The sequence below is a fragment of the Rana temporaria genome, chromosome 1, assembly GCF_905171775.1.
Source record: "Rana temporaria chromosome 1, aRanTem1.1, whole genome shotgun sequence".
Taxonomy (NCBI): Eukaryota; Metazoa; Chordata; class Amphibia; order Anura; family Ranidae; genus Rana; species Rana temporaria.
The window spans coordinates 257,366,451-257,392,440 of NC_053489.1; the positions used below are offsets into that span (position 1 = coordinate 257,366,451).

A 25,990-nucleotide genomic window follows, 5' to 3' on the forward strand; every position below is an offset into this window, starting at 1 on the left:
CCCCCCCCTCCACACTCCAGTGCTCAGCTCCTCTTTAATGTCCTCAGCCCCTCCCCCCCACATCACAGCAATCCTGAGGCTCGGATTCCCCCCCCCATTCAGATATTAGCGCTTTACTTCACCCCCTCACCAGTGCTGGGACTAGGTCATCCAGCGCCCAGGGCGAAGATGGCAAAGTGCGCTCCTCCGGTTCAAACTTGAGCCCCTTTCACACGGGCTTTGCGATCAGGTCTGTCTGTCAGTTTTTTAGGCGGACCTGATCGGAACCTCCATTCACTCCTATGAAGCGGCACAATTTTGTGCATGATCCTGACTGCGCGTGAACCTAGCCTTATAGCGGTTTCACACTGGTGCGCTGTGGTTTGACCACGGTGCGATTTGTATGTGTGATTTACTTGCAGTTTTAGGTGTGCTCCTGTTGAATTCTAGTGGACTGTGTGTTTTCTGATTGCACATCAAGGATGCAGCATGCAAGTCTGAGATTTGCTTTCATGAAAACAGTCTAATAGAATTGAATGGGAGCGCACCTAAAACTACGGGTAAACTGCATATACAATCGCACCGCGGCCAGACCACAGCACACCAGTGTGAATCTACTATTGGCCCCCGTTCACATTGACTGTGGCTTTGAAATTGTGCGACCTAACCTGAAAATGGCACAATTTTAGAGCCGCATCTCAGTGTGACTTTTGGGTTGCGACTTTGAAGACACCTGTGTGGCTTCATTCAGATGTCTATTGAAGTCGCACCCTAAATCGCATGTACTACTTTTTCAAATTGATGCAGCGACTCAAAGTTGGCGTTGCATTGATTTGAACACTGCCTTGCTGGTAATAGGATGTGACTTGTCAAACTGCATGACAAATTGCTTCAATGTGAGGGGGGGGGGGGGCTAAAAGATTAGAAAAGAGAGAATTGGTGAGGAGGTTGGGGTGGTAAAAGTATGTGCTAATGTCTTAGTCATTAGTGACAGAATGTGCTAGGCTGCATGGTGAGTACAGGACAATTATGAGAGCTAAGAGCAAACTGGGATGGAAAGGGTGTAAGATCCCTGTCTGGAATGCTGAGCTGAGACTGCAGCATGGTGAAGATTTATGGAGGGACAGCAGATAAAGGACCACGGAGAAGGGGAAAAAACTAAGCAGGGGAGCGAGGAGGATAGGTGCCGAGTGACTTACTGTGTGATCGTGCAGATAAGGCAGAGAAAAGTGTAGACGGAGAGGAGCGGAGATGAGCTGCTGACCACAGTGAAAGTAACAGGGAAGAAGGTGAAGTGACCCGGCAAGGAGAGCAAGTTGAGGGCGGAAGTGCAGCTTGCTTGAGGAGAGTTAGCAGCAGTAAACAGGGAATAGTAGAGTTGGCTGATTGGCTGCTAGGATGAAGGACAGTCCTAGCAGCCAATCGCCTGTGTGATAATCTCAGGCAGCTCCGCCTTCCACCCAGAATTGTTCCGCCTCCTGCTGTCGGCTCTGTGAGGATTACAGAGCAACGGCAGGAGGAAGAAAAGTGTAATGCCGCCTGCTCGCACCCGCGGCCCGGCTGCAGAAGGGCTGCGGCCCGGTAGTGGGCCGCGGACCGGGGGTTGACGACCACTGGTCTAGTCCATAGGGCAGTGCCACCAGACGCGGTCCATCAACCCTGGCTGGCAACACATGCGGAAGCAGGCTGATGAATATTGTGGAACTATATGGTCCAGCCGAACTTGTGTGTAGAACCAGCTGTATTATACCCATGGAGTGTGAACATGACCTGCAAATACTTTTGAAAGCCAAAAGAAAATAGGGTGTCAGATGAGACCTGGGGATCTTCTAAATAAAATGACAAAGCTGAAGGTAGCAGAAATGTTCTTGCAGCGGTATCTAATGCCACAATTGGAGCGCATCGAACATCATGATTCTAGTTGGGGTGGGCAGGGAATGAATATCCGAAAACCCGTATTGATCTATTGCAACTCCTAATGCTCTAGTTGCTGTTTTAGTTGTAAGCCTGAGTGACATTTATTTTCTATGAAAAGGTATAGTGACCACATCTGGCTGTCTTTTTACCCTTCTGCTTTATTCCTTAGATGCGCTCTCTCACTTCATGTGAGTGTTGTATCTGCCCTGACTGCTTTCGGATGCACTTTACGGTTGCAGTAAAAGAGAAACACATCAGAGACATGGTGTGTCCAGCATGTGAGGAGCCTGAAATTAGCGATGAGGTTGAACTCCTGCATTATTTCTCTACATTGGATATCTTGGTAAGTTTAAGCAAAAAGCTGTTCTTATGTGACAGCATATTTAGAGCCACTGAGCAGTTTTTCTGAGTGTTTTATTCTCCAGATCAGTGCTCTGTAGAAGATACGCAGAACAAAAGTGATAGACGGAAGTATTAAAAAGTGAGTACACCCCTCACATTTTGTAAATATTTTATTATAGCTTTTCATGTGAAAACACTGAAGAAATGAAACTGTAAATGTAAAGTAGTGTACAGCTTCTATAACAGTGTGAATTTGCTGTCCCCTCAAAATAACTCAACACACAGCCATTAATGTCTAAACCGCTGGCAACGAAACTGAGTACACCCCTGAGTAAAAATGTCCAAATTGGGCCCAATTAGCCATTTTCCCTCCCCGGTATCATGTGACTCTTTAGTGTTACAAAGTCTCAGGTGTCAATGGGTAGCAGGTGTGTTAAATTTGGTGTTATCCCTCACTCTCTGACTGGTCACTGGAAGAATTGTTGCTCTACATAAAGATGGCCTAGGCCAGTGATGGTGAACCTTGGCACCCCAGATGTTTTGGAACAACATATCCCATGATGCTCAACTACACTACAGAGTGCATGAGCATCATGGAAATTTTTTGTTCCAAAACATCAGAGGTGCCAAGGTTCGCCAGCACTGGCCTAGGCTATAAGAAGATTATGAAGACCCTGAAACTGAGCTGCAGCATGGTAGCCAAGACCATACAGCGGTTTAACAGGACAGGTTCCACTCGGAGCAGGCCTCACCATGGTTGACCAAAGAAGTTGAGTGCACATGCTCGGCGTCATATGCAGAGGTTGTCTTTGGGACGTATGAGTGCTGTCGGCATTGCTGCAGAGGTTGAAGGGGTCAGCCTGTCAGTGCTCAGACCATACGAAGAGAAGAGGACTCCAGTGGTAACCTGTGAAGCTCTGGTGAACTCCATTCATAAGAAGGTTAAGGCAGTGCTGGAAAATAATGGTGGCCACACAAAATATTGACACTTTGGGCTCAATTTGGACATTTTCACTTAGGGGTGTACTCACTTTTGTTGCCAGCAGTTTAGACATTAATGGCTGTGCGTTGTTATTTTGAGGGGACCGCAAATTAACACTATTATACAAGCTGTACACTCACTACTTTACATTGTAGCAAGGTGTCATTTCTTCAGTGTTGTCACATGAAAACGTATAATGAAATATTTACAAAAATGTGAGGGGTGTACTCACTTTTGTGAGATACTGTAGGTTACAAGCAAATTTCATGATAGTTTACATAAAATCAGATTAACACAGCTCACCACAATTCTATAACATGATGATAAAATGTAAAATAAACATTTCTTCCAATTCACCTAATTATTGTTCGTACTATTTGAGCCATTCACCTTACTCATGTTAATTTGAATGTGCAGTTGTCACCAAACTGTTCTTGGATGGTTGGGAAAAGTTGCTCTTGGAGGATGTTTTTGTACCATTCTTTATTCATGGCTGTGTTCTTAGGCAAAATTGTCAGTGAGCCCACTCCCTTGGCTCAGAAGCAACCCCACACATGAATGGTCTCAGATGCTTTACTGTTGGCATGACACAGGACTGATGGTAGCGCTCACCTTTTCCCCAGGCAAGGTTTTTTTCAGGATGCCCCAAACAATCGGGATTAATCACAGAAAATTACTTTACCCCAGTCCTCAGCAGTTCAATCCATGTACCTTTTGCAGAATATCAGTCTGTCCCAATGTATTTTCCTGGAGACAAGTGTGTTCTTTGCACCAGGCCATCCTCCAAAAGTCTTTGCCTCACTGTGCATGCGGATGCACTCACCTGCCTGCTGCCATTCCCGAGCAAGCTCTGCACTGGTGGTGCCCCAACCCCCGCAGCAACTGTAGGAGACGGTCCTGGTGTATGCTGGGCTTTCTTGGGCGCCCTAAAGCCTCCTTCACAACAATTGAACCTTTCTATTTGGAGTTCTTGATGATCCAATAAATGGTTGATTTAGGTTCAATCTTAATAGCAGCAATATCCTTGCCTGTGAACCCATTTTTGTGCAAAGCATCTTGCAGGTAACCATGGTTAACAGAGGAAGAACAATGATTTCAAGCACCACTTTCCTTTTAAAGCTTCCCGTCTGTTAGGGCTCTTTCACACGGAGCGGACCGTTTCCGGGTCCGCTCCGTGTGTCTCCGTCGGCTCAGCGGGGATCCCCGCTCAGCTGTCGGCGGATAGGGCGGTCCCCGCACACAGTGCAGGGACCGCCCTGTCTCTGCTCCGCTGTCCCCTATGGGGAACCTGATGCAGACGGACCGTCTGTCCGTCTGCATCAGTTCCGCTCCGCCGAACGGAAGAAAAATAGGGTTTCTTCCGTTCGGAAAAGCGGATCCCGACTGACGCGGACGCTAGCGGATGCTCCATCCGCTAACGGACGCGTTCCCATAGGGATTCATTACAAGTCCGTTAACGGACGAACGGTGTGCTAGTGTGAAAGGACCCTTATTCTAACTCGGTAAGTATTAGAGTGATTTCCAGCCTTGTCCTCATCAACACTGACACCTGTGTTAACAAGAGAATCACTGACATGTCAGCTGGTCCATTTTCCTGGCAAAGAGGGACTTTGCAATTAATTGCAATTCATCAGATCACTCTTCATAACATTCTGGAGTATATGCAAATTGCCATAATAAAAACTGAGTTGGCAGCCTTGGTAAAATTAATATTTGTGTCATTCTCAAAACTTTTGGCCATGGCGGTACATGGTAAATATCAGGAATATGAAATGTTGGGATACATATTCTTTGACTTCTGCCCACTGCAATCTGTATATTATTGTTTCTTGACATCAGGAATACACAAATATACATTATCCGCTATGTAAACCAGCAACTGACACTTCTTGCAGATGTTGGTTCTCGATCTCAGCTACAGTCAGGTTCTCTGCTGTCAAACCAGCCAAACTGGTTCCACAGAACGTGATGACTTATGTTAGGTTGTCTGACCACAGGCAGTTTGAAGACTCCATTGACAAAAATGAAAGCCTTTGGCCTGCAGATGAATGCTGTCAATATGACCTGGGCACCCAGGTATCAGTGACTTTTGATCACCAAAGGGATAAACACTTATTACTTACTGTACTTATTGTATTTGGATGTTCCATGGTGTAGATTCAGGTTGAGTGAAACTAATGTGGTTTGCTGAAAGATTTGAAGATTCTGGGGAAGTACTTTAATGGTCTCTTCCGTTGTTTATCTTAGTTACGGGATACTCTGGATGTAGATGCATACGATTTGTTCCACAAAAAGCTGACAGAGCGAACCCTGATGAAAGATCCAAAGTTTCTCTGGTGCACTCATGTGAGTATTTGCTGAATAACTGCTTTTAATAAAGACCTAACTGATGGGCTCTATGCTTTTTTAACCACTTCAGCCACCGTGATGTACCTGTACGTCACCAGGTGGAAGGTGTTATACTGGGATGATGACTGTAGCTTTTTTTTTATAATCATGTTTCATTAAGGTTTTACAATACAAAAAAAATCATAGAAATCACATCCATGAGAAGTAGGCTGTATACATTCATAGATTAAGGTCATATAGTATACATTTTGCCTGGTCAAATACATTATAGTAAATATAAATACCAGATAAACAGTAGAGCACAGTCATAAAACCAGCCAATGTAATGACAGTAGCAAGGTTTCACAAAGGTATTATGACACCCATGTGAGAAAAAAGAAACAACAAATGACACATATCCTAAAAAAATAAATGAAACACAAAGGATAAACCGGGGGCAGCAGGTCATTTAAATCAGCGATGCTTTGTAATTTTAAAGCACTCCTAGCAGCTAATTAGCCACTGGATCACTTTTACAGGCAGCGGAAGGGGGTCCCTCTTGTCACCTTCCTGAGCTCTCCCGTCTCATCGGGGAGCACGGGACTAAAGCCAGCTGACTCTAGAGATGACTGAGGACTGGAACATCCTGATCATCTCCTATGGTTTAAGAACCCAGAAGTAATGAGTAGTTTTTAACAATGTAAACAACCTGTCATGAATAGGAAAAGGGTACCTAGGAACCCTGGGACTTTGAAGCGGTGCTAATGAAGTGTAGCAAGACACCAATTATAAAAAAATAGAAACATTTAATTTATTGATACAAACAAATATAAATAAAAACCATCCATAATCTTTGAATGTGTCAAGCTTCAACAATGTGAAACGACTCGTTGTAGTTCACTCGACATGTTTCGCTCACATTTGAGCTTCAAGAGCTTAGAACTAACTACAATATATCAAAAGAAATGGGTATAAGGAAGATGGTCAATGGAAAAATATAACAAGTATATTATATACAATATAGATGTAACAAAACATGTTTGAATAAATACAGTATACAATAATTGATAATTTAATAAATTCAACGTAATAACAATTCCAAATTTGATTATGTTTAAGCAGGAAAATGGGCGCAAGGGACTTACCACAACATACAAAATTAGGTTTCAAATCAGTAAAGCCAAAGATGGAGTACTTCAGGACAAAAATGCCTGTACAAAACATAATCAAATTTGGAATTGTTATTACGTTGAATTCATTAATTATCAATTATTGTATACTGTATTTATTCAAACATGTTTTGTTACATCTATATTGTTTATAATATACTTGTTATATTTTTCCATTGACCATCTTCCTTATACCTATTTCTTTTGATATTATAGTTGGTTAATATATTTTTTATAATTGGTGTCTTGCTACACTTCATTAGCACCGCTTCAAAGTCCCAGGGTTCCTAGGTACCCTTTCCCTCTTTTTTCTCTTTATGCATATATGGGATGAGGTGCTTCAATTTGAGTATCTGTATATCCACACAATATCACATCTGTCATGAATAGCTTTCCATCCATGAACGGCTTGCTTACTGTTGTGATCTGTGATAGGCCCAAAGCATGGTACAGGGCTACCTGTACCATGTGATTAGCTTAGCCAATCACAGAACACAACCATAAGCAAGCTGTTCATGAATGGTTAACCCATTCATGACAGCTAAAACTATTGCTTATAATGTGATCATCACTGTATAAGCAATAACGGTGTTAAAAAACCCTGATCACCCACCCGGAGTAGTACAGTGGTGATGCAAAGTTACTCTGATGACAGGATGTTAAAAAATATACAAAAAACGTCTTTTTTTTTCTTTTTTTTTTAAATACGGTCACCAGTCAGTATCCCTGATTACTGCTACACCAGTCATATGATGACTATGTACTACACTGGTGACAGTATGTTAAAAAAATAAAAATAAAATGTCTTTTACTAAATGCCTCAGACTGTCTACTTTCCAAAAATGGGTCATTTGAGGGGTATTTGTACTCTCATGCATTTTGGGGCCTTAAAGAGAGATGGCCCTCAGTACATCAGGATTGATAATATATATATATATATATATATATATATATATATATATATATATATATTAACAATATTTTCTACTTTTTTGTTAAAGAACATATCCAAAAAAATCAAACTTCTTCATGAATTTAGTCCAAAATGTATCCTGCTACATGTGTAAACAATATCAATAAGTGTATATTAATTGGTTTGTGCAAAAGTTATTGCGTCTACAAAATAGGGGACAGCTTTATGGCTTTTTTTTTTACTAGTATTGGCGGTGATCAGGGTTTTTTTTATTTGCGGGACTGCGACATTGCGGCGGACTGATCGGACAGTTGATACTTTTTTGGGACCAGTGACATTATTACAGTAATCAAAGCTAAAAATGGCTACTGATCGCTGTATAAATGACACAGCAGGGAAGGGGTTAACACTAGAGATCGATCAAGGGGAGGTCCTAGGGAGGTGTTTTTAACTGTGAGGGGAGTGAACTGACTGGAAGTACAGAGAGATTGCTGTTCCTGATCACTAGGAACAGACTATCTCGCACTACTCTCCTATCAGTATGGGGATCTGCTTTGTTTACATTGATAGATCCCTGTTCTGCCTCTCTGAAGAGTAATTGCGGGTGATCAAGGGACACCACGGCCTGCCGGACCCACACATCGGTTCACCCGCTGCGCAGTGGGTGCGCGTGCCCACAGCGACTCGTGCACGAAACTAAATATGGGTACGTCATTTCGCGCAGTAGGGATCCCCTGCCGCAGTGTGTGTGTGTGTGTGTGTGTGTGTGTGTGTGTGTATATATATATATATATATATATATATTGCGATTCTCCCACTCAGGACACCGTCTCCCCATTGTAGAATTCGGTGGGCAGTCTTTAAGTGGTTAAAGTGGACTTTTCAATAACTTTACAAGTCTGCGTATATAAATTCCTGACATGCCACAATATACAGCGACGGTATCCTGTTTCCGAAAATGTCCACTTTATTAAAAAAACAATCATTGGTCTGCAGACCAGTGACTTTGCCTAGGCTGAGATGATGTCATCAATCTGCTTTAGGCAGGAGGAACCATTTCTTCAGTCCCCTTTAGTTTGTACCAAGTCACAAGGTGTAAAGCTGCAATAGGGGGCAGATCTGTGTCAGACATTCATGAACACACAGGTACCAGGTTTTACATGAATTTGTCAACTCTGAAACACAATAATGCATTGTCGAAGAGTATTGTGAACTTTGCAAGAGGTAATACATACCTAGAAGTGTTATGCTCACACAATATCTACACATGCATCCATTTAAGGAGATTATATATATATATATATATATATATATATATATATATATATATATATTAATCTTGTTCCATTTTAAATATAACAGTAAACTTATTGTTCTATACAATCCAAGTTATCGTGCTGAGCTAAGCAAGTAAACTGCTATTTTTCTATTTCAGTGCTCATTTGGATTCATTTATGAACGAGATCAACTAGATGTCAAATGTCCTCAGTGTAAATGTAGTTTTTGCAGGAACTGCAAGAGACTAGTAAGTGCTTCAAATGCATGGAAAGATGGGCTAGAAGATGTCACTGTTGCAGACCCAAGTTACTTTCTGATTCTTTTTGCAATAACGCACTACAGTTCATTTACATGGTTAAGCCCTTCCCACCCAGACCCAGCGTCCGTTTAACTAGATTATAATGTCAGGGGTAGGGGAGGGCAGGAAGTTGCCCCATTGCATGACCATTGTGATTGGCTGTCACAGTGGTCACATGATTGGAAGTCAACTTTGGAGAAAACTAGGGCCGAAACAACTGAAATTAATCGATTACCATTTTCATAATCGTTAAATTAGCCCTTTTATAGTACAAAAAGAGCAAATTGCTACTGTAAATTTTACTTTCACTGTCCCACAGTAAAGAAGGAACCCCTTACAGTAGCGATTATTTGCTCTTTTTGTACTAATTTTAGTTTTTTTTAGCCCCATTATGTTACTAAACATCTCAGGCCTGGTCACACCTCTGTGTTTTTTGGTTCTTTTTGCAGAAACATACTACAGTTCATTTACATGATTTCCTATGGACACGTTCACATCCATGATTTTTTTTAAAGCTGCTGCGTATTTGGAAAGGGCAAGGACTTTTTTTTTTAATGCAAAACTATGCTATTTTAGTTCAATATACTTCAATGGAGAAGCTGCAGAAAAGCGTGTAATGTGTTTTTTTGCAGCAATTTATGTTTTTTAATCGAACTAATTTGCCCAAAAAAAAACAAATGCAAATCGCAGCAAAATTACTTTATTTTTTAATTTTTTTAAGTTATTAACCCATTAATCGAAACAACAATCGGCCAACTAATCGATTATGAAAATCGTTGCAGACCTACCGCAAACACCCTGTAACTTTGTGTTATGCAGATAGTTGCAGCATGGTTAAAACTGAAGGTAAAGTAAAATATTGCTTTTCAACTGGATCACTTTTTCAAAGCGGTGGTGGACACCACTGCAAGTGTTAATAAACCCTTTTAAAGCAGCACTCCAGCCCAAAAACTGAATAGCTCATTAAAAGATAAAATAAAAAGTATCTTTTTGGTGTGATATCCAGTTCAAGGCTTTTCCCACAGTAATTCATTTTTGATGCTGGATAATCGAAATGACTGGGTTAAATGTACAGCATCACCTTGATCACCCTTCACTAAATCTAGGCTGTCTTGGCCCCTGGTGGGATGTTAACAGGCAGCCTGGGCTCAGATTCTTTCTACACTGCATGGTGCTAACCTCTCATTGCTTAGACATCATGAAGTGCAGCAGTAAGGACCACCACAGGAAAAGTGGAAGGCCTGTGGTGTCCTCAGGCTAGCCAGAAACCCTTGAAAAAAAAGTTTGTATGAACCTTATGGGGTGGGGGAGTATCTGTAAACAAGATTTCATCTGCGAATATATTTTTGAAACTAGTATCAGTACCAGAATCTGTGTTGATATTGGCTATCTCCTGTATATCAGCAATACGATTAGGTCAGAGAGAAGTCAAATACTAGGAGTCGGTTAGATGTGATGTGAGGAAAATGCCCACAGAAGGAGAGAGGAGAATGTTGACCTCCATTACGGTGCTCAAGCTCCTTCATTGTCCATTTACAGGCTGGAGGCAGAAGGAGACTTTTTCTATATTGCTTTAAATGTATATCGGGGGTCGGCAACCTTTTAATCGTGATCAGGTGACTGGTAGATCGCAGTCTGGACTTGCTGACTCTCCATTTCAGAGCATCAAACAGAGTGCAATGCAGAGGGACTACTTGTAAAGTTAGAGCTGTAGAAGGGAGCAAGAGACACATGCCCACTCTGTAGTGCTGGCTCCTGTTCTATGTGGAGTAATACCAACTGCGCTCCACCTCTTATCCCGGCTAGCGATCTCCAGAGAGGTGCCAGCAATAGAAAAGAAGAGATCTTCAGGTCAGTGTGAAGCAATACACTGGGCATAATAGTATAGGGCTGCTTTCACACTGATGTGTTGTGGTTTACCCACACTGTGGGTGCAGTGCAGCTACAGCTTTCCTGTGCTTAGCCATAGACTTCTATTATATCGTGCTATTTTACCACCCCCTAACTTTACGTGTAAGGAGCACAAGTGCTGCTTGTCTGAAAAGCAATTCAAGTGTGTGTTGCTAGGTGGTGAGGAGGCGATATATTGCCTTAACACCTGATTTAAACCCATGATTGCCGTGCAATGCATGCATTTGCGACGCAGTAGTCTTGCAGTTAGACGTTTAAATCGGGTGTGAGGAGGTGACACTGTGCCCGGTGATCTTTGACTTCTTCTGTATTGTTCAGGTAGATCTCCACCTCTCTAAGGTTGCCTTATACAAATACAGTAGCTGCTGACTTGTAATGTAATATAAGGACACTTCACTGTCCAGAGATCCATCAATGTTCTCAATTGGTTTGATTCCTCAATCGGCTTCAGTGCAGGTGCCAGCATCATAACTAAAGGAAACCGGCAATGAAGCCTTGTGGCGTAACAGCCGGTTTCCTATTGCCCATGCGCGAGTCGCGCTGCGCTTTGTGAATGGACTGGCCCCGTAGTCTTCTGGGACTTGTGATGTGTCCCAGAAGGCTGCAGGAGAAGGGGGGTGGGGGTGAACGTCTGGCTCAGATTTCTCTGGCACATCTGACCGGAAGTGGCAGCGGGTACCTGTCAAAACCAGGTACCTGGGGGATGAAAATAAGCTGCACTTCCCCTTTTGGGTGAAGTTCCACTTTTAAAAAAAAACTTTTGAGGTGCCAGAAATATAATGTTCCTATGATATGACGGCACTTAAAGGGGTTGTAAAGTTTTTTATTTTATTTTCTAAATGGGTTCCTTTAAGCTAGTGCATTGTTGGTTCACTTACCTTTTCCTTCGATTTCTCTTTTAAATGTTGTTTTCTTTGTCTAAATTTCTCACTTCCTGTTCTTCCTCAGTAAGCTGTTCTGACTGACTATCCACCGCTTGGATGATGAGGACAAGCTTACTGAGGAGAAACAGGAAATTAGAAATTCAGACAAAGAAAAAAAATATTTAGAAGGGAAATGGAAGGAAAATGTAAGTGAACCAAAAATGCACTGGCTTAAAGGAACCTATTTAGAAAATAAAAAACAAACCTTTCCAACCCCTTTTATTCCTAAGCACATGGTGTCAGCCCTGTCTAATTAATTTTCTGATGGATTGCAAAGAACACAGACCTCTCCTCATCTCCATACACCCCCCCCCCCCCCAATCCCCTTTCACTGAGTTCACTGGATCTCTGGAAAAATTTAAAAATTCAACTGAGAAAAGTCTGGTCATCCACCTGGTTTTGCTGCTTTTGTTAGAGTGAGGAAAGTACTGCCAATGGTGTTTTTTAATGCTGTCTGTGCCTTCCTGTTCTAGTAACAACCACTCCCCCTATTTAAGGTAAATTCCCCCCGTGAGCTCACAGACAGAAATAAAAACCAATCCAACCAATTGTTGACTAGAGTTAGGCTTCGAGTGTGGGTATTGCAGCATCATGGTCCCCAAAGTGCTAGTGAATTAATCTTCAGTGTACAAAATAATTTTCTATTAGATAATTGTACACATGTAAAGTCCTTTTTAGTGCATTTCATCATCAGTATGTCTTTATCTGCCTTGTCTCGGTAAACTCTTTTTGACCTGACTTCAATTATCGTAATTCCCCCTTATTTTTCATTCGTCCTTCATTACCTAACTCTTTGTAGTGGGAGGAGCAGCACCGAAATCTAAGTTGTGAAGATTTCCAGAACTGGAAGAGAGAAAATGATGCTGAATATCAGGCGCAAGGCTTGGCTGTATATCTGCAGGAAAATGGAATCAGTGAGTAGATTCTAAAATTATTTTCTCATCCTCATCATGGCTGGAATCTTGTATAGCTTTAAATGTCGCTTATTTTTTTTTCCAGCATGCCCACACTGCAAATTTTCCTATGCCCTTGCACGAGGTGGTTGCATGCACTTCGTTTGTTCTCAGTGTCGCCATCAGTTCTGCAGTGGATGTTACAATACATTTCACCTCAAAAATGTAAGTAAATTGTTTAATGGTGTAATATGTAACTTGCTGTATTATCAATAAATTGTTTGATTGTAGGCCGATACTCCATGATGTTTGTTAGCATTTCTGGTCCAAAATTATTTTTTTATTGATGAATTTGAGAATCACAAAGCAACTGGTCACCCACACAGGGGGGTCATAACGAAGGAGCATAAAGTAGAAATATAATGCCACTCCTCAGGGTCAATAGAGGTTGTTGGATCACGTTCCCACTGGGATTTATAAGAGATGGAAATTCAATGGCATTTAGGGAGGAGTATATCTTCAAGATGGTGCCTGGAGAGTCAGGAGAATTTAAGCAGGTATGTTCAAAGGCCGTTTTTAGAAAGGGTTAATTGGAATTGTGTCTTAGAGAGGACACCCAGTGGCAGAGTTGGGTGTAACAAAAAACTCCACAGTCCGTGCTTCGTGAGCTTCCTGGATTGAGGGACATAAGGAAAACGTTCAAGACTTAAGGAAATGGTGGACCTCTGTGAAGTCATGAGACCACCACCGGTTGTTCAAGACCTGGTGGAAATAAAGGGATGTTGAGGAGGGGTAGAAAAGGGGACATAAGGTTGCACAGAGTCTCAAGCTACAGTGTGGCTGATGCTGAAATTGGTGCGCAATTGGGGAGCTCCAAGAATACCCACAGCGGAATATCCATGATTGCATGGAGCAGAGCTAGTTGGGAGCTTTGTGCGGCCATGTAGTAATGTTAGCATTTCTACGACTAGACATTCCCTTATGCCTTGTACACGATCGGAATTTCAGATGGAAAGGTCTGACAGAATTTTTTTCATCGGATATTCCGACTGTGTGTGTGCCCCATCAGAGTTTTTCCATCGGAAATTCCGACAGACTTAAAAAGAGAACATGTTCTCTTTTTTCGATGGAAATTCCGTTCCTCTGTATGGAACTCCGAGGAAGAAAAAAACATGCATGCTCAGTATCAATTCGACGCATGCTCGGAAGCATTGAACTTAATTTTTTTCGGCTCGTCGTGTTGTACGTCGCCACGTTTTGGACGGTCAGAATTTGGTGTGACAGTGTGTATGCAAGACAGCTTGAACATCATTCCGTCATAAAAATCCATCTGAGTTTATCTTGACGGAAATTCCGATCATGTGTACGGGGCATACGTTGTTACCCAAGGGAGGTGACCATAGCCCTTAGCCCTTCTGGTTCATAATAGCAACTGTGTTAGAAAGCAGCTGCTGGTGTGGGCTGTTTCAGTGCCGGTGCTGAGGCACTGTAAACGGCACATTTAATTCAGTGGTGCAATGTGGTGTACTGCTTTGCAATGTGCTGCAGTGACAGAAAGTACAGCATGCAGCAGAATGGTGTCCTGAACTGAACCCATTTGTAAACAAGACAAATTACAGCCCAACACACCTGGTGTAAACTGACCCTGAGACAGTTGTAGACAGCATAGACATGTGTACCAGCAGTTCCCAGCTAATGATATGTTTGTGGGCAGGTGAATAGTACTGTGGCCTAAATTTTTTACATTTACACCCTTCCCTTAGTCGCTTGACCTCCGAAAGATTTACCCCCCTTCATGACCAGGTAATTTTTTGCTATGTAGCACTGTGTTACTTTTAAGGCCCCTTTCACACTGAGGAGTTTTTCAGGCGGTACAGCGCTAAAAATAGCACCTAAATACCGCCTGACAAACTCCTGCCCAGCCCGAGGGCTTTCACAAAGAGGCGATGCGCTGGCAGGAGAGAAAAAAATCAGCAGGCAGCATCTTTGGAGCGGTATGTATACCGCTCGTTCCCATTTAAAACAATGGGAAAACGCAGTAATACTCTGCAGAGGCGCATTGCAGGCGGTATTAACCCTTTATCGGCTGCTAGCGGGGGTTAATACCGCACCAATAGCGGCCGAATCCCGCGGCAATTCCGACGGTATAGCGCTGCTATTTTTAGCAGCGCTATACCGCCACCGCGCCTTCCGCCCCAGTGTGAAAGGGGCCTAACTGACCATTGTGCGGCAGTGTTAATTTTGGCAGCAAATTTCAATTACGTTTTAGTCTTGGTCCCATTTTAGTCTTCTGCAATTGTTTTATGTATTTAGTCGACTAAATCCCCAGTACATTGTAGTCAACTAAAACGAATCGTAGATACTTTACACCGCCGCAAGTTTTCATCGCAAGTGCCTGATTCACAAAGCACTTGCAATGAAAACCTACGCCGGCGGCCTCCGGCGTAAGCCCGCGTAATTCAAAGGGGCGTGTGCCATTTAAATTGGGCGCGCTCCCGCGCCGGATCCTACTGCGCATGCTCCCTTTTGAATTTCCCGCCGTGCTTTGCGCAAAGTGACGTAATTTTTTCGAACGGCGACGTGCATATAGCGTACTTCCGTATTCCCGGACGTCTTACGCAAGAAGGAAATTTTTTTTTTTAATTTCGACACGGGAACGACAGCCATACTTTATACAGCACATTTGTGTGCTGTGTAAAGTTAGGGCACCTAAAATGACGACTAACTTTGCGACGGGAAACTAGACTAGCAGCGACGTAGCGAAAAACCGCCGTGGATCGCCGTAACTACTAATTTGCATACCCGACGCTGGTTTACGACGCGAACTCCCCCCAGCGGCGGCCGCGGTATTGCATCCTAAGATCCGACAGTGTAAAACAATTACACCTGTCGGATCTAAGGGCTATCTATGTGTAACTGATTCTATGAATCGGTCGCATAGATACTCTGAGAGATACGACGGAGTATCTGAGATACTCCGTCGTATCTCTGCTATGAATCTGGCCCATAGTCCTCAGAGTCTTCTGCATAAAAATGTACAACACACCAGTAGTGCCTGAATGTTGAAAATGCAAGTGCTCTCCTCCACTTCTATATCCTAGCCGCTCACCTCACGTTCTGACCCCTGTTTCACCAGAAGGTCAGAAAAAGCAGGTTCCCTCTTGGGGATATAAACGACTCGGCTGGTCATGGAGCCCCTATTCCGTCCGTGCTGCTTCTGACTGATTAGATAGATACTAGCCAGTACAGATTCCCTCAATGGGGTCCGGTGCACATAGGAATAGAAAAGGCAAAATCTAGTGCTCTCTGAATTTCAAAACTGTTTATTTGCTCTTTTAAAACTTTAAAACATTACTCACAAATGTAGCACTTAAACAGTGCAGGTTTTAGAACGCATAGAAAGGACAAGATGTTCACGGGATGACATGGCCACTGCGGCGACTCCCCCCCCCCTCCCATACGCGTTACGTCGAATTGGCATGACTACTTCAGTAAGGGGTGGAGACTGGATGTCTCACCGCTGTTTAAATAGACTAATGCTCTCAAATCAGGTGCACTGCATCATCACTCCCCGGTCCCGCCCACCATGCTGAACCAGGCCTCATGGCACACACATTTGGGCTGACACAGGAAACAGGAAGTGGTGAAAAACTGCACCAATACACATGGGGACATCTGACAAATGGGGAGAAAAAAATGACTGCTAAATATGTTTGAAAAAAAATCCAGATAAGTGTATATTGATTGGTTTGGGCAAAAAAAAATTTATAGCGTCTATGGGATGTTTTTTTTTTTTTTTTTTTACTAGTAATGGTGGTGATCAGCGATTTTATAGCGGGACTATGATATTGCGGCAGACATTCTGACACTTTTTGGGGACCAGTGACACTAATACAGTGCTAAAAATGTGCACTGTCACTGTACTAATGACACTGGCTGGGAAGGGATTAACAAAAGGGGCAATCAAAGGGTTATGATTTAGGTGATGTCATTTTTTTTTATCAATGCTTAAATATTCATGGCTTTATTTTGTCCCACAGAAATGCACAGTCCAGTCCTGCACAGTGAGAATGTCTCTTCATGCCCATCATCCCAGAGACTGCTTATTCTATCTGCGAGACTGGGAGGTGCCTCGTCTACAGAGACTTCTAACAGTGAGTAGACCTTTCTTTTTCTGTTTTACACTTTTTGTTAAACAATTCATCATCAAACCCCACTGCAGTGGTATGAACTTAACTCATAGGAGGCATGGCTGAAAACTGCCTCATCTATGCACTGAGACTGTGTTGGGCAAGACTGCACAGCGGAGCCCATGGCATATGGTGTGAACAGGTCTTTAGAACCATTTAGCTGGTTAAACACTTCTCTGTGTTTTAAGACACCGGCTTCCGTAAAGGTAAGTATATTGCCTCTTTGTGCAGGATTTGCTTTTTCCTGTTTTGACCCTGTAACTTTAGATGAGTTAAAGGGAAATACAATGTGTAAATATCAAATATAGTTAATGAAAGTGTTTTAATATGTTTAGCACAGAGAGAGCTCTCCTCATTTTTTTAAGAGTTAATTGTTTCTCTTACTATCAACAAGGTATTACCGGGCATGTTCAAACATTAATTATGTTTATGTAATGCATTTTCCAATTTGGTATTTTAAACTGCTAAAGTACAGATTTGTGCATGCCTGGTCAGTACCTAAAGCAGGTTATGTATAATATAAAGTAAACTGAAGCTAATGGAAGTAAATTGCATACAAGAGAATAAGATAGGAGAAAAATGACAACTTAGGCCCCATACACACGAGAGGATTTATCCGCGGATACGGTCCAGCGGACCGTATCCGCGGATAATTCCTCTCGAGGATTTCAGCAGATTTCTATGCGATGGCGTGTACACACCATCGCATTGAAATCCGCGCGGAAATCCTCTGGCGATGACGCGTCGCGCCGTCGCCGCGATTATGACGCGGCGACGGGCGCGACGCTGTCATATAAGGAATTCCACGCATGCGTCAAATCATTACGACGCGTGCGGGGAATCCCTTTGGACGGATGGATCCGGTGAGTCTGTACAGACGAGCGGATCCATCCGTTGGGATGGATACCAGCAGATGGATTTGTTGAGCATGTCAGCAAATATCCATCTGCTGGAAATCCATCCCAGGGGAGATTTATCCGCGGATAAATATCCGACGGAGTGTACACACCATAGAATCTATCCGCAGAAACCCATTTGATGGGATTTATCTGCGGATAGATTCTATGGTGTGTATGGGGCCTCACATGTGCAATACTGATGGTTTTATAGAGGGTGACTTCCTGCTATTGCCATGCCTGTTTTAGCTGAATATTACAGCTTTATGTTACTAGGCTGTAATGGTCATTTTTTCCTTTGACCATTGATCTGTAATGGAACGTTTTAATTTTCTACAACACTTTTTTTTTTTGTTCCTTTCTTCCTTCAGAATAACTAGTAGTAGTTTCTATTTATTTAGAACAAGAGCAAATATTCATGACTGACTGTGTGACATTTCTGTCTTGTTTTTTAAGATGTCCAATGTGCAGTTTAACACGGATCCCCCAACTGGAACACAAGCTGGACCTGGAGGTGAAGAATAAATAATAGATATTTTACATTTTTACAGTGCATTGAAACACATTAACCTTTTGGGCGCCGGCTGCACGCAAATATGCGGCCTCTCGGCGGGTGGGCCTTGGCACAGAGTGGCCACATATTTGCGTGCATTAGTGCAAATACAGCGGTGTCGAGAGCATGCTTCCCCTGCGTGCTTCCAACATAGTTACCTGCGGTCACATGATCCTAAACCGCTCAAAGTGTTACTAAACCCACAACAGTAATATCGGTCTGTATATGCAGTAAAGCATGCTTGTTCTACTCACAGTGAAACCTAAGGGGTTAATCCTCTGTGTATAAGGCTGTGTGATCCTGTCTCTCTGATCCTAACTGACTCCAACCCAGTCGGGATGCACATGCTCAGTTTGGTGTGTATTGTTAGAGAGTTTTTTTTTTTAATTGGGAGAGTGCATGTGATCAGCACAGGGCCAATCTGCACTGTTCAGACAGGATCAGGGGAGAATGAAAACGCCTCCCTACAAGCTTTAAGCAGATACTGACAGAAGTCACAAGAATGCTCTAACTGCTGATTGGGGGGGGGGGGGAGTTTTTAAGCAGTTTATATTTACTAAAACTATTGCTTTTCCATGTTCTGTGTACTGTGGGAGACCAGATATAGTGAATGCAGGGTCCTAGGTTTAGTAACACTTCCAGACTGGGTTCACATATGAGCACGCAACGGCTCACAGCGGGAGTCCAGTGCGTCCTCGTTCACCGTTTCAGCTCTGATTTTTGGCTGAATTCGGACCTGAAACGGACCAAAAGATGCACAGGGCTCCTGTGAAAATTGCACCGGAGCTACTGTGGTGAGGTGTACCTAAAGGGCCGGGAGGCGCCGGGTCCAAAGGATTTACTGAAAGCCTGTTGTGAAAATATAGGGACCTCTGTTTTTTGTAAATGCTAGCTACATGGCTTTCATGTTTTTCTTAGAGCTGTAATGTTTTGAGTCATTGATCTGGAAAAAGCATGGAGTTCTGACTTCACATACTTTTTTGCTAGTACCTAGTCAGTGATTCTTAAGGCTGCATTCCAACCTGAGCGTTTTTACATTGCTTTTACAACATTTTTAACTGTGATTATACCACAATTTTGTTCAGGTCACCAATGTAAAAGGCAGAAAAACACCTGTAAGCTGCCCTAAAGAAGCCCATGTTATTTTTTGAGCTTAGCGTTTTTCTAGGCATTTTGCTTCAGGTGACAAAACGCTCAGATGTGAACAGGTGCCATTGAAATGAATGGGATATTGCTTGTTGGGCGTTTTTTAGGCATTTTACAAGTGTTTTATGAGCTGAAAAAGCTCAGGTGTGAATGCAGCCTAAAGCGTAACTTTACCCATAACAGCGTGATAAAAAAATTCCTTTAGCAACGAACTTGCATTTCACATTAATCTTTATGCAACCAAAACTAATGTGTAAATTTCCTCCAGCCTAGCTTCTGTTCCGCTTTTTTTTTTTTTCTTTTTCCCCTCACTTTTTGCTGGAGGCCGCCATTTTGCTGCAGCCCAGAACCCCTGAGCTGCACTATAGACTGTCAGCAGATCGGCCTCTACATTTTCGGAACAGTGACGAAAAATAGAGAGCAACTGAGCATGTGTAGAGCAGGGTGTATTACTTGATTTTAAATCGCACAGTGTTTTCCATGTATTCCAATGGCTCTAGTTCACACCATGCTATCAGTTTCTGCACCAGAAACTGACTGCATGGTGTGAACTAGAGCCATTGGAATACATGGAAAACACTGTGCATGCATTTTTAGTGTGGGAAAAAAAGCAAATGGAACTGCTTCTGGTGTGAACTGGCACGAACACCTTCATGAGGAGGGTAAAACAAATCTTAATGCCTGAACACAGTTTTGCAACTTTCACATGCATTAGTAAAACTGTATATTGCATAACTACCATACTTAACAGACTCATCTGATAGATATCTCCTTGATTATTTTTTTTGTTTGTTTTTTATCATCCAAGAAAATATAGCACAAAATTGTAAAAAAAAATTATTTATATATATATATATATATATATATATATATATATATATATATATATATATATATATATATATATATATATATAATGTAGCTGTATATTTCTTGCTTTTATCATAATCTACCACAAAAGAACAACACAAAATAAATTCTACTCCTGATTGTTTGTTTGTACCAATAGAAACAATAGTGCATATTTTTTATCCTACCTAAAAATAAAAAATAAATAAAAACAGACACGAATACTAAAATTTAAAAATGTGTGCTTTTTTTTATTTTTATATATATATATATATATATATATATATATATATATATATATATATATATATATATATATATATATATATATATATATATATATATATATATATATATATATATATATATATATATATAATTTTTAACACACACTTTCTTTTCTCCTCTAGCAATGAGATAAAGATACAATGTATCGTTCTCTCCATTCAAGAGGAGAAAAAACAAACATCCTAGATGACTGATCAGAGGTTGTCACAGTGATCAGGTACCAGGCCTCCTGGTTCCTGATTGTTGATATAAAACTTGAGCCTTTTGATGAGAGCCCGGTCTTTGTGCTGGGAGTGCGCTATATATATGCGTATGCTTATTGTGAAGTAAATTAATTTAATGTTCCTTCTTTTTTAGGCGGGTGTCGGGTCATGGAGCAGAAAGAAAGCCTGGATGGAATGAGGGATGAGGCATGTGGAAAACAAACAGCAGTGGGCTATGCTGGTTTGTGTGAGTGAGTATCATTCTATACTTTTTCCCTGAATGGATATTGAGCTACTGTATTTTTTTTCTTTAAAAAATTATTATTTTGAAAACATGATTTAAATTATTGGAATTTTAGAAAGAGGGAAGACGGGATGTTTACGGTGCAGTTGATGTTACAGTACTGATGAGAACGAACTTGTCTTATATCCATAAAAAATACAAATTTAGTTTTATTAACCTCTTGACCACTGGGCACTTAAACCCCCTTCCTGACCAGACCAATTTTCAGCTTTCGGTGCTCTCACAATTTGAATGACAATTACTCCGTCATACAACATTGTACCCATTTGAAATTGTTGTCCTTTTTTTCACACAAATAGAGCTTTCTTTTGGTGGTATTAGATCACCTCTGGGTTTTTTATTTTTTGCGCTATAAAAGAAAAACGACCGAAAATTCTGTAAAAAAATTAAAAAAAAACTTGTTTCTGTCATATTCGCAGGTTATTTCTCACACACAGCATATGCATACCACGAATAACACCCCAAAACACATTCTGCTATTCCTCCCGAGTATGGCGATACCCCATGTGTGCAACTTTTACACGGCGTGGCCACATACAGAGGCCCAACATGCAGGGAGCGCCAACAGGCGTTCTGGAACACCCAGGCCAATTCTGACATTTCTCTCCTACATGGAAAAATCACAATTTATTTGCTAGAAAATTACATAGAACCCCAAAACATTATATATGCGGAGTATTGGGGTATTGCTGAGTATTGGGGTATTGCGGAGTATTGGGGTATTGCGGAGTATTGGGGTATTGCGGAGTATTGGGGTATTGCGGAGTATTGGGGTATTGGGGGTATTGCAGAGTATTGGGGGTATTGCGGAGTATTGGGGTATTGCGGAGTATTTGGGTATTGCAGAGTATTGCAGAGTATTGGGGTATTGCAGAGTATTGGGGTATTGCAGAGTATTTGGGTATTGCAGAGTATCGCGCAGGGTATTGCAGAGTATCGGGGTATTGCAGAGTATCGGGGTATTGCAGAGTATCGGGGTATTGCAGAGTATCGGGGTATTGCAGAGTATCGGGGGGTATGGCAGAGTATCGGGGGGTATGGCAGAGTATCGGGGGGTATGGCAGAGTATGGGGGGGTATGGCAGAGTATGGGGGGGTATGGCAGAGTATGGGGGGGGTATGGCAGAGTATGGGGGGGTATGGCAGAGTATGGGGGGGTATGGCAGAGTATGTATGGGGGGGTATGGCAGAGTAAGTATGGGGGGTATGGCAGAGTAAGTATGGGGGGTATGGCAGAGTAAGTATGGGGGGTATGGCAGAGTAAGTATGGGGGGTATGGCAGAGTAAGTATGGGGGGTATGGCAGAGTAAGTATGGGGGGTATGGCAGAGTAAGTATGGGGGGTATGGCAGAGTATTGCTGAGCTGGGAGGGATGGCTGGATCTGTGACTGCAGTTGTCACAGATCCAGCCACAGCACTGCTGACACCCCGCGCTCCCCCCCCTCCTCTCCTCTCGCACTGTACCGAACGGTACAGAGAGGAGAGGGAGGAACCGGCGTCATCAAATGACGCCGGTTTGTTTACAAGTGATCGCTCCGTCATTTGACGGAGCGATCACGTGGTAAACAGCCGCGATTCGCGGCAATTTACCGTGATCCGTGATGCGCCGGGTCTTCTAGACCCGGCGAGCACGGACACTTCCGCGAGCGCGCCCCAGGGGACGCGCAAACGCGGAAGTGCACGAGGACGTCCCAGGGACGTCCTGTCACAGTAACTCGACCGCGCTGTAGCAGTATTTTTGCTATGGCGCGGTCGGCAAGTGGTTAAATACAAAAGACATTAAAACCAATGGTCCAATCAGAATTGCGGGGTATAGTGGTCGCCAAGTAACAGATTTACAATTTAAACCATGTAGAAATCGCACATCCCATCTAGCGTCCTTTTGTGGCTTGCTCGGACTACTTCCTGTAATTCCTAGTGAAGGTCTTCACATCATGACTCCACGTCTCTGAGGTTTGGTGATCGCTTGGTCCAGCAGGATTCTTTGGGTAAGCATGTGTGTACTGTCCGGTTTGTCTAGCACTCGTGTCATCCACTATCAATTTTTGTATGTACATTTTGCACCTATGCAGTTTTCCATATGTAATTCTGTATGGCTAATATAATGTTCTTTATCCACCTAGTTGTAATAACTTGAATGGATATCGCTTTCCCCTGAAGATGCGTATTTCGCGAAACATGTCGGGAATGTGCGATTTCTACATGGTTTAAATTGTAAATCTGTTACTTGACGACCACTATACCCCGCAATTTTGATTGGACCATTGGTTTTAATGTCTTTTTGTATTTAATAAAACAATTTTTTTTTTTTTATGGATATAAGACGAGTTCGTTCTCATCAGTACTGTAACATCAACTGCACCGTAAACATCCCGTCTTCCCTCTTTCTAAAATTCCAATATTTTTGTTTGGGATGAGGTGCCTATAAAAAAATAGGTGATTCTATATGTGTTTGGACTATCTCAAAATGATTTAAATTATGATTTATGCCATCTCTGTCTAACATATCTCCTTGTAAGTCACTAACTTCTTATTAACAACTTGAGCTGCTGAGAGCCTTTTTCTCAGTATAGCCCCCTTTTGAATTTCAGTTCCGCACCTTGAGTCTTGATTCCACTCCTTTATACCTCTTACCTTTTCATAGTCTTCCTTTGCATACCATACATTTATTTTTCTCAGGACAAATAAGGCTTTGATTTCATAGCAAACTTGGGTACATGTATTTTTATTCAAAGCCTACTCCACATTTTAACTTCCCTTTTTAAATAGTTTGTTTGGGTCAAGCTGGCGCAAATTGGCTAATTACCCAGCAAGTGAAACTGTTGGTGCAGTAAATAGTTTGGGTCAGCTTAAACAAAATTAACTATTAAGGGATATTAAATATGGAGTTAGGCTTTAATGGGTTTTAATTTTAGAATATATTGAAAAAAATTTTTTTTTTAGCAATGAAACTTTAAGATAATTTGTGAAGACCCAAGTACCTACTCTAAAGTATAACTTACAAAGTCGTCTGTTTAAAAGGATAACGGTCCAATGGTTTGTAAGCAAAATGGTAAAACAAAGTGAACCTTTTGTCTTTTAATTCAGCTGAGCATTACTCCCCTTTTTATGATTGCCACACACACAAGAAAAACGAATGGCTTATGTATATTGTTGGAATGACATTAAGCTTAGCTCTAGTCAGGATGGAGAGGACACAAATGGGTACAATGGCAACATTATGACAGGTTTAATCGATAATTCAGAATGACATTGCAGTAGCTTATATGGGAATTTGACACTTTGGCAGACGTCATTCAGATCATCCAATGTTAAAGGAAATGTTATAAAAAAAAAAACATGGACAGAACCTGTGGCAACATTTTGTATTTATGAATGTTACCTTCAGCTTCTCTACATAAGGTTACCTCCTATTTTACTCCAAAGGTACCTCTATTAGATTGTGCTTTGTAACACCCCACACTGGTCACACTATACAAGATATTTGAATGGTATTTCAAATGTGTCCTGATAGGTGATATTAAACAAAAAGGAAAAAAGTGCAATAGCAATGTTTAAGTAATTATTACTCCTAAAAATATTACAGAATATATTTGCTGTCATGTTTACAGACAGTTTTACAATAAGTTACCATTGGTTTTTAGCTCCGAAATTTTCAGAAAATATCCACTTATACTGTATGTACATTGATGCACAATACTGTATGGTAAAGTAGTCATGTGTGGTCTTTTCCAGATCTCATTATAAGGAATACCTTGTCAGCCGCATTAATGCGCTCTATTTGGACCCCTGTATACTTTATGACTTAGACGAGGTTGTTACTGTGTGTAAACGCTACTTGCCAGGCTGTCCTCCCAAAAAAGAAAATGAAGATGAGGCCACTTACAAAAATCATCTTATTCAAGTATGTTTTCATTTCATTTTTTATTCTGTTATTACTATGCATTAATAAGTACTCTCCTAATATCTGTTCTGGGACTCTTCCCATTTAGGTACTGATGACAGAGATCCCACTGAATCTTCATGTCCAAAGAAGTCAACACTCCTAACTGCCTTCTTTTTGCTTGCTTTATGTACAGTCATGGAAGCTTTAAGTTTCTCAAACAGAATAAAAAATATCTATATTGTTACTTTGGTGTCCTTTGTTTTGTTATTTATATGACTTGTAATTTTGGGAGGGCAGGAGATCCCACAGGAGATCCCACCAATAAATCTAGTCGCTGAACCCTGCAGCTTTAGTTACATATATATTTGTTCTTGGCTGTCTGCTTTTAAATGCTGCACGTAAACGTATAAGGCTTTGAATAGACTGAAAAAAATTATATTTTAAATCAAGTTATTATAAATTTACCAGATCCCTCACTTATGTGTATTGGGTAAAAAAAACGAAACCACACTCTTCTTTTTTTTTTTTTTTTTAACCCCGGTATACGATCTGTGTTATGTTGTGGTCTTGGTTTCAAGCCAAGATATGCTGTATATGACAAATTCTAAAATTGGTGTACATTTCATTGTGTTGCGAGTTTTCACTGCTGCTAATTTGATCTGGATAAAATGCTGGGTGTGGGGAAGCACAGATCTATTTCAGACAGTTCAGAAGAATGCATCAGTGCAACTTCAGGGTCGTGT

At 41.7% G+C, this 25,990-nt stretch overlaps 1 protein-coding gene across 5 annotated transcripts in view; it reads left to right on the top strand.

The window, feature by feature from the left end:
- Nucleotides 1-25,491, top strand: part of RNF31 (ring finger protein 31) — a 72,194-nt gene extending 46,703 nt beyond the window's left edge. For all 5 annotated transcript variants that reach the window (XM_040354636.1, XM_040354638.1, XM_040354642.1 and 2 more), the window contains 10 exons: nt 2,066-2,239; nt 5,468-5,566; nt 9,066-9,155; nt 12,840-12,954; nt 13,040-13,158; nt 16,974-17,087; nt 18,476-18,533; nt 21,213-21,309; nt 25,097-25,265; nt 25,354-25,491. In XM_040354636.1, coding sequence (XP_040210570.1) covers nt 2,066-2,239; nt 5,468-5,566; nt 9,066-9,155; nt 12,840-12,954; nt 13,040-13,158; nt 16,974-17,087; nt 18,476-18,533; nt 21,213-21,309; nt 25,097-25,265; nt 25,354-25,410 — 1,092 coding nt within the window. In that variant the 3' untranslated portion in view covers nt 25,411-25,491. The remainder of the gene's footprint in view (nt 1-2,065; nt 2,240-5,467; nt 5,567-9,065; nt 9,156-12,839; nt 12,955-13,039; nt 13,159-16,973; nt 17,088-18,475; nt 18,534-21,212; nt 21,310-25,096; nt 25,266-25,353) is intronic.
- Nucleotides 25,492-25,990: the final 499 nt, after the last annotated feature.